Source organism: Gymnoscopelus braueri, assembly GCF_963280865.1.
Source record: "Gymnoscopelus braueri genome assembly, chromosome: 17".
Classification (NCBI taxonomy): domain Eukaryota; kingdom Metazoa; phylum Chordata; class Actinopteri; order Myctophiformes; family Myctophidae; genus Gymnoscopelus; species Gymnoscopelus braueri.
Genome location: NC_137617.1, coordinates 10,596,227 through 10,606,226, shown reverse-complemented (window position 1 = coordinate 10,606,226; position 10,000 = coordinate 10,596,227). Strand labels below are relative to the sequence as shown.

The 10,000-nt window shown below is 41.8% G+C and overlaps 1 protein-coding gene across 3 annotated transcripts in view; it reads left to right on the top strand.

Annotated features, from left to right (window-relative positions):
• The window catches only part of prkg1 (protein kinase cGMP-dependent 1), a gene marked incomplete at its 5' end in the record, with an annotated part of 196,838 nt that overhangs the window by 125,789 nt on the left and 61,049 nt on the right, over positions 1–10,000 (top strand). For all 3 annotated transcript variants that reach the window (XM_080456359.1, XM_080456358.1, XM_080456357.1), the window contains 2 exons: positions 631–736; positions 7,284–7,347. In XM_080456359.1, coding sequence (XP_080312485.1) covers positions 631–736; positions 7,284–7,347 — 170 coding nt within the window. The remainder of the gene's footprint in view (positions 1–630; positions 737–7,283; positions 7,348–10,000) is intronic.

Below are 10,000 nucleotides of genomic sequence, written 5' to 3'. Positions count from 1 at the left end.
GCCTATACAGACCGTATATCAAATCAACTTGATTAATCCCACTAGGGACAATTAGTTTCCAGCAGCTTGTGAAAGAGAAACACAGTGATATGCAACATCAACAAACAAACAAATACCCGGAATAAATGTATCTTAAACATAGCCAACAGTAACAAGATAAGAATAAATATGAAGTAAATAAAATCAAATAAGACTATGGAGAACATACCCTTTACGTTGTTACTGTTGGGATTGTTTAAGATGCTTTTTTTTTGCTCCTTGTTTGTTAGTTTTTTGTTTGACTGATTCCCTGTCATAGCATCTCTTCTATAACTTTTCTGTCTGTAGACAGGGAATTGTTTATATTGGTAGCAAGTATGTCAATGAAATGCTTCCATACAGATGTGACATTCCGACGTTTCAAAGAGTCAGCCATTGGAACACATCGGTGGATAGTCCAAGCCTTCTCACTGAGAAAGGGGGCATTTGCCAGGTATGAAATTGTGCCAGGTGTGAATTGGCCTCATTTCAAACCTGGTAAATCAGGCACATCAATGGGGGGAAAGACTTTACAGGAAAAGATCAGGAAAAGTGAAGAGAAGTGTGAAGAGGTCAGATGTCAAGTCTGTATATGTTGTTTTTTTCCCCCAGCTGTGACCAATGTGAAGCTATGGGCCATTGACAGACAGTGTTTCCAGACCATCATGATGAGAACAGGACTTATCAAACATGCTGAATACATGGATTTCCTCAAGAGGTGAGTTGTCTCTGTCTCACTCTTTATGCTGTCTCACTCTCCACCTCACTGTTTCACAGTGGCTGTCTCTCAATCTGCCCAAATATGGATGACTGATGTCATAGCACTACTGACGAACACGTTATACCTTTTGCAAAATGGCCGTTCAGTTTGAGTAACATCTATGTATTCTCCATAATGACGTCATCCCGCAATGACATCCCAATTTTGTCATCACAACCATGTAATTGTCCTTTAAAACCAATTGTCAAAGAAACTAAAGGTAATTACTCAACTGTTACAGAGGCATTTACATCTGTAATTTAGTTTGTAACGCTCACACAATGTTTCACTGGACGACGGTACACGTGAAAGGAGGACCGCACAGATCCTGTGCTGCTGTGGTAGTGGGGTGCAAGATATACACCTTTGGTCACGACAGTGACAAGAAGTGTGATCAGATTGAGGTGTCCATCTTCAACACAGTGTCTTTGCGCTGGATGAAGTTGACACCTGGGGTCCCTGGATTGGAACGGATTCCTCTAAGGCGCTGGGGCTACTCAGCTGTGCTCATAGACGATATCGTCTACATCTGGGGAGGGCATAACTTCATCTCAAACACGTACTTCAACACGCTTGAAGCATTTGATGTCGACACCCACTCATGGTTCAAGGCAAATAGTTCTGGGGCTGTTCCAGAGGCGAGGTACAGCCATTCAGCCTGTGTCTTGGGGAAGGTCATGTATATCCATGGAGGATTCAAGGTGGCTGATCGCACTAATGACATCCACAAGTTGGACACCACCACAATGGTTTGGTCTTTAATTAACACCGGAGGCACTCCAGGCACTCCTGTTTCAGATCACTCTGCCACCATCATCGGGACAAAGATGTTTGTATTTGGGGGCCAGTGGGACCACTTCAACATCAGAGTGTTTGACACAGAGACCAGCTGCTGGCTGAACACACCTGCAGAGCGTCATCCAAAACGCTACCATCATTCAGCCTTTGCCTACAATGGAGAGCTGTATATATTCGGCAGCTGCGACATAAACCAGCCCTTGAATGATCTGTGGAAATTCAATCCAGAGGCCTTCTCCTGGAAGTGGGTTGAGCCCTAGGGGTACGGTCCATTGTACGGTATGTGCTGTTGCACGGTGGGAGGTCGTATCATCCTCTTTCACGGATACAAAGGAGACGGCACACCCACCTGTGATGACCTGTACATCTTAGACTTTGGTCCTCGTCTGAAGACGTTATGCAAGCTAGCAGTTATTCAGTACAGACTGATGCAGTCCGGACTCCCACACAACATCAGGTGGGAACTGGCAACCATGACGACTAAATAACACTGCCCTCTAGAAAATACAAATAAAAATGGGGAAAGAAATGCATAAATAAATAAATAAACTGCATAGGAAGCAACATGGTCCAATCATAGAAGGTGATGAAGAAACCTAAACATTGGTGGGATTTGAACTCACAACCCTGCGCGTAGTGGGGGCGCATCATTGCTGTTGCATGGATCACTAAACTTGTGCCATTCACAGGCGCCAATGACGTTAATCACCCCCCCCCCCCCCCGATAGTTGCATTCATTTCTCTTTCTCCAGCACCGTCAAGTTGTACAGTACACCTTAAAAGACAACAACACTGTAACAAAGAACAAACAAGAAAAAGTAACCGGGAAAAAAAATACAAATTGAATATAAATCATGGCATGACTCAGTCTGTCTGTTTAACTGGACCTAATCTCATTTCAATCTCCTTTACACATGTCCAAGCCAGCTCAACCTCGCCTCTCTTGCTTTATCCAGCTGATCCTCTAATGTGGTCATCTCTGATCTTGTCCCTCGACTCCCTCCTAATGAGAACCTTAGCATCCTCAGTTCTGCCACCTCCAGCTCCGCCTCCTGCCATTTCGTCAGCGCCACCGCTTGCTTCCAAGCCGTACAGCATGGCTGGTGTCACTATCGTCTTATACTGTAAATCTTCCCTCTCACTCTTGCTGTTACCCTTTCTGTCACAAATCACTCCCGTCACGTCACTTCCTCCCTCCGTTGACCACAGGTATTTAAATTCCTTCACGACGCATTGTGAGCTTGTAGATCGGCTGTAGATATGTTTTGCAGCAGCAGTTTGCAATTGAGTGAAACATTCGAATGTCTCTCAGCTCGGTATGCTTTTTGAGAGCTCTGTCAGGCTGTCACTGTGAGGAAAGGGAAAGGGGAAGAAAGGCAACACATTGGATGCTTCATATAATGGCCAACCGAGAATGTCAATATTAGTTGATAACTTGATATGTCAAGATATCACAGATTTCTCTTAGACATAAGACATGATTCATTGTATCACATTGATGGTGCTCCGAGTGCTCCCGCTCGCCACTTCAGGCACAACAGGAAAGCATTGTGTGTTCTTTTCATCTCTGGACTTAAACGCCCAAAAGTTAGCGCTGGGCCTTGCGCAAAGCGCCGTTTTTTTTTTTTTTAAAGCAATGGTACCCACACGCTGATTGGTTTGATTACACCCAAACTGTACCTATAAGTAATCCACGGCTAATGCCAGGTGTTACACATGTGTAGCGCTTGGTGGAAGATAATAGCGCTGGGTCACCCCCATGGTGAAAGCTAAGACATTACACCACCTGCAAAGTTGCGGAGTCAAAAGAGGGCCCACATTGCCCTATGCAGTTCTGGATGAGTGATCTCCAGGTTGATGTTTAGTCAGGATGATGGTCCCTGGGTCACAATCAGGTGAAGACGCCATGACCTGATAATCAATGTTGTTTTTTTATCGCGACTTTCTGGTGCTTGCAAAGAGAGCAATTGTCTTAATATTGTCTTGCAGTGCATTTTCAGAGCATGTTTATTTTAATGATCAATCAATCAATTGTGTTCCGCCTTGGATCAATGGAACTAACGCAATATACTTAGTTAGTTTATATTTACCAGTATCATTAAAGTGAAAAACATACATTATTTTGCTGTATAGTAATGTTTTATTTTTAATAGAATCTTAGTGTTTTGCCAATCATTTGGGGTCTCACTTGTAATATCCTCATGGCCCACCATTGGCCCTGGGCCCACAGGTTGAAAATCACTGCCACTGTTGCTTTTCAGACATAATGCTGCACCCTGTAAACTTAATGCCCAAAATGTAAACCTGGGTCCCCCAACGTGTAAGTGCTGAAATGTTTACTACTGAGTCAATGGAGAACCCCTACTCACTCAGGAGCGATATATACTGCCCTACAAAGCCAAAGTTCAGTAACTACGTTTTTGGACACACAGACTTATTTGCGTATCCCAAAGGTCAAATTAGCCGTTATTTTGGGGGATAAACAATTACCTCAAGAACAGATATACAATTAGTGTAATATCACTTATATGCTGATATCTCATTTGGCTGACCAGTTGAAACACTTTTAAACCCATGTATCAGTAAAACAAAATCCTGTAGTTACTGCACTTTGGCTTCGTAGGGCAGTCTAGAATTTTGACCTTCAGGCAGTACCAGTTGTCAACCAGTATAGTGGTCCTCCCAGATCGCAGGATCTACATTTCTCAATTGAAAAGCAGGGAGACTTTTGGACCGCGGACCCATTTTTGTGGGTCGTGATTAAATATCTTTTTTTTGTTTTGTTTCCTACATTTAAAGAGGTGGTGCCATGTTTTTGCACTTTTTCTGTTTTTCATGTGTCTATGAGGTTGATAGAACTTCATTAAGCCCCCCGGTGGTGTTTTTATGGTGTTTTATGTCTTCTCTGACTATTTGGAGTTTTTTCCTGGAGGCTGAAACCTTGAGGGTCAAATGTGCCAATAGAGAAACAGCGCTTTAGTGACATCACAAAGCCCACACCCTCCCCCTCATTATCATAACACAACAGGTGTGGGCATGAGGAGGAGGAGGGACTAGGACAGGTGGGTGGTGCTAAGGTGGTGGAGGAGGTGCTAAGGTGAGAACCAGGTATACTTAATGCACTGGTGGGTGTGTCTACATAAAAACAACATTTTAACACTTACTGTACACTTTTTTTTTGTTGAAAAAAATCCTTACATAATAATAATACCTTATGATCAGGTTTTAGGGTTGAAAAATATCATGGCACTCCATCTTTAAAAACAAATAGTTTTATTTCAAAACAGCAAAAAAAAGAAAAACATTTTTCAAAAGAATTTCATAAATAAACAACAAAATTTAAAACTTTTAAGAAGTAGTGAAAATAGCAGATCTCCACAACGCCTCGCATCGCGATGCATTGCGAGCTTGTAGATTGGCTACTTTCACTAGTTTGTGTCCCGGGAAGACATAGAATTTCTTTTGGGTCTCAAACTAAAATGTTGGTGAACCTCTGCACTACCATACAGATTGGCAAAAAAATAGCATTTTATTCACTAAACAAAGTTAGCTTTAAGGTTCACGACACACAAGGAAACATTTTCTCCTTTAATACAGCCTCAATATGTTTCTCTAACCTTTAGTTTTGCGGCAGGCGTTCAGGGTGTGTTTCCCTCAATATACGTACAAGCGACTAATGGATTTACAGTAGCTTTGTTATTTTTTTGCCAGCTTCCCCGAGGTCTGGGCTTTAAGGAGTCATCGCTCCTGTAGCTCAGTAGTACTTTGTTATTCAGAACCAAACCGCTTCACCAGGCCTCAAAAGACCATTCATCATTTTGTTCATATATCCATACAGGTGAATTGGGGGTCATTAATCTAAAGATTAGCTTAGCTTTGGCCCAGCCAGTGGAACGCATGGAAATTGATTTACCGTTTGTGTGGGACATCTTTGTGATGTGTCAGTGGAAAGTGTGTGTTCCTCTGTCGAGACTCTCGAGACAGAACATTATCGATTCTCACCGTGCAATTTAGTTTTGGCTCCAGCAGGGCAAACTTTGTTTCAGGTGTGCTCAGTGCTCAGCTGATGTTGATGGCTGGGGGTGTAGGGATAAGTGTCTTGTTTAGCCCTTTCAGACCAAGAACGCATCGGTGTCATTTGAAGATTTCTTTGGGCTATTCAAAAATAGCAGATCTACAAGCTCATAGCGCAGCACAGAGTGCCACGCTATGAGCTTGTAGATCTGCCAAATTTTTTTAAATCGTGAAAATGTGTGCAAATCTTTTTTTCTGTAGCGCAAATTTTTTACTCTGTTACAACTTCTAGGGGGTCCCTGGAACAACCTATTTTGAGATGGGGGTCCGCGACCAAAATTCATATAATTTTGGGGGTCCTTGACATGAAAAAGTTTGAGAACCACTGATTATAGCAAGAGTATTATTATTTTTTAACTAGGATTTAGAAGACATTTGTAGAATCCCCCCAGAAGCAAAGATTTGTGTCAAAAATGTTTGCTATAAAAATATATATATATATATTCAAAGATTTGCTCAAATTTTCACGATTTTTCAAAGATAGCAGATCTACAAGCTCATAGCCGTGCTATGAGCTTGTATATCTGCTATTTTTGAATAGCCAAAGAAATCTAAAAAAGACACAGATTCTTTCCCGGTCTTAATGGGTTAGAGAAGTTAAAACAATTCTAGTTTTGAGATGAAAACATCAGGATTCTGAAAAGATTGTTTGTTTATTGATGGGCCTCTGTAGAGAGGCCTCTGTAACAAGAGCTTTCACTTATGTGTGCCAAAATGTTTTGTTAAATTTACTTTTCAACCTTTTTCTGGAGCAGGGCCCACTTCTCAAAATCTCAAAAGGGTTCGCGGCCCAACCATCTGACCACTTAACACGGCAGCCGATAGGCTCAATTGATTGTGTTCCAGCTTGGATCAATGGAGCTAACATATGCTTCGGTACAAACAAATTTTTCTAGTTTTTAAAGAAAAAATGCCCACATGGCCCACAGCTTGGGAATCACTGGATCTAGTGTGGTCTAGTTCAGTCAGTGTACACCTGAATGCCCCGTCAGTAATCGTAATCATAATCTATTTATTTATTTGATTATGCATTCGTATTGTATTTGTCTTGCAAAAAGTGCAAGAAAAAATGTGTTACAATTTTATAAATTGCTTTAACAAAATAAAAAAACAAAAATGTGAAGCCAAGCTAAATGGAAACAAAACTCCTCATGGGGCTGTGATTGGCTACACTGCCTGTCGGCGACGGTCTCATCCCATTTGCCGACAGGACACTATAGCTCCCGCTAGCATTGCTCGTCAATGCCAATTCAAGTCAGCTGGGACCCAGGCTAGAACTGCTCCACATCACATGCTACAGTCATTATGTGTCATTGAGAAGATTACTGACTCATGTAGTCAATTTGCTTTCATTTCTGTTATTAACCTATTGAAACCGGGAAAGCAACTGTGTCATTTTAGATTTTTGTGTTGGCTATTCAAAAAATAGCTTTTTTGATTTATTTTTTTTATAACTACTGACTTAAAATGGATTTGTAGAATGAATCTGCCTCAGGTCTTAATGGGTTAAGGTTCCACTTGTCTAACCCTGCTGTTTCACACATCTCTCTCTCTCTCTCTCTCTCTCTCTCTCTCTCTCTCTCTCTCTCTCTCTCTCTCTCTCTCTCTCTCTCTCTCTCTCTCTCTCTCTCAGTGTTCCTTCGTTCCAGGGCCTTCCAGAGGAAACTCTCAGTAAACTGGCCGACGTCATGGAAGAGGTCAGTCTCTTGTTTTTCTTTTCTTTGAAAGTGAAAAGGGGGGACAAATATACACAGAGAGAGAGAGAGCGAGAGAGAGAGGGAGAGAGAGAACCAGACAAACAATGAAAGAAAGAAACCAGTAAACAAGTGAGAGAGGATGAGAGTCCCAGTAGGAAGTAGGTCACCGCCGGACAAAACAACAACTGATGTTTGAATTAGGTTTTGAATGTTTGAAATGTGGATTGAAGGTAGATTTGGGCAGCCGCCATGAGTCACTGAATGCACGCACGCACGCACACGCACACACACGCACGCACGCACGCACGCACGCACGCACACACACACACACACACACACACACACACACACACACACACACACACACACACACACACACACACACACACACACACACACACACACACACACACACACACACATACTGTACATATAATATATATACATCCAAAACACCAATTGATGTGGATCATTTCTATTCAGCATGAAGGGTATCATCTTATAAAAGGATATCAACACTGGGTCAGTGTCCTGCTTAGCCCATTAAAACCGGGAACGCCATGACTTAAACCATCATTTTATACTTTGGCTATTCAAAAGTGGCTCTATGAGCTTGTAGATCTGCGTTTTTTTTTTATCGTGAAAATGTGTGCATTTTTACTCAAATCTTTGCCCCTAGGGGTCACTGGAACAACATCTTTTCAGATGGGGGTCCGCGGCCAAACACATATAATTTTGGAGGTCCTTGACATGAAAAGGTTTGAGAACCACTGACATAGAAAGGTTTTTCAGAAAAGGATTAGGATTTAGAAGACATTTGTAGAATTGGAATCTCAGGCCTGCGGCCAATGACTGCGTTACCATTGACAATATTTCTTCATTCAGAATGATATCATTCCGATCAGAGATTCCAACCTAACTGTTTACACGGACGCTGAATAACAGTAATCCTCTTTACATGCCTCAAAGCATGTCATTGGAGATATTACCTTTGACCTGCAGGAAGGGGTTCTTCCCGTTTTCTTTCTTTCTTCTGTTTTCCAAACACAGACCAGAGATAAACTATCGTAATAAGTGTTTACATGTTGATGTTTTCCTGTTGATCTGAATATCAAAAGGTTTATGTACGTACCACCCCTCTGAACCAGAATTTAAATTCCTTTCCTTTCCTCTTCTCAACAAAGCAAAGGATTCAGGTTAAAAGACATGGTTAGATTGACTAAACTACCTGGATAAGAGACTGTCTGATCAATGGTTCTACAAGGGATTCTGATTCAGTATATATTGATTATATCGTTGCTGTCGGGTAGAAACCTTGTACGTCAAAAACTGTTCTTTTTTATTATCATTTTTAAAACATTTTAAAATAGTGAAAATAGCCGATCTACAAGCTGTGAGCTTGTAGATCTGTTTTCACTGCTTTTGTACGACACTCTTTTGCGATAAAGTAGGACAAAAAACATGAAAATGTGAAACAAGGTTTCTGCCCGACAACAGCAATATGATGAATATTAGATTTTTGTCTGTATGAATGTGTGCCGGCTGTGATATGAAGGACAGTATTATACTGTAATATGAAGGACAGTATTAAACCCATATTCTGTATGATGTCTGTCAGAGAGGGTCCGGTGGTTGATGGACAGGGGGGGCTGCTTTTGACTGACAGGTACACGGGCCTGACCAGCCCTAATGGTGGAACTGTTGGAATAGAACACGAGGAGCTCTCATGGGGGGTCCCTGCCGTCTCTCAGCTGCACTGTGTGTGTGTGTGTGTGTGTGTGTGTGTGTGTGTGTGTGTGTGTGTGTGTGTGTGTGTGTGTGTGTGTGTGTGTGTGTGTGTGTGTGTGTGTGTGTGTGTGTGTGTGTGTGTGTGTGTGTGTGTGTGTGTGTGTGCGTGTGTGTGTGTGTACTTGTATTACTATACTTGTGAGGGCCAAATGTCCCCCATAAGTATAGCAGAATTTGAGAAATAGACATTGTGGTCAAGAGAAATGGTTGTTTTATTGTTCTAAAAAAGATGTGTGGAGTTAGGCTTGCAATAGGCTCTATATACAGCATTCTAGGGGTGTGCCGATATATCGTCCCGCGATTTTTTTCATTTTTTTTTACAATCATAATAATCAAGCATGCAAACAGCCCCGAGGTGAAAAGGGTGACAACATGTTGTTGTTTTTTCGGGTCAGGTGTCGCACTATTGCCCTATTTGGATTCAAAACGGCTATTGTAGCTACAAGTTTGCATGTCTGAATAATGCAAAACAGAAATATTTGTTTGCATTTGCTTCCCCCCCCCCCATATATTTTCATAATAAAAAAAGTGCCATATATCGTATCGTATTGATTTCGTGAGCCCAATAACGTATCGTATCGTTTCATGAAATTAGTGTATCGGCACACCCCTACGAGCATTCATATTGGAAATAAATTGGGCCTCTTCCATACTTCCTTCACAGGTGTTACCAATGACACTAATGAAGGCTCTGTTCCATTTAGTGTTGCACAGTGGTTCTCAAACCTTTTAATTTCAAGGACCACCATAACTCTCGACAGTGTACAGATGGAACCAAATGGACCCGTAAGTTACACACCCGTAAGGGGCCATTTGGAACCCCCTCAAGGAACCATGAGGGTCAGCTGGACCCCAATTTGAAACC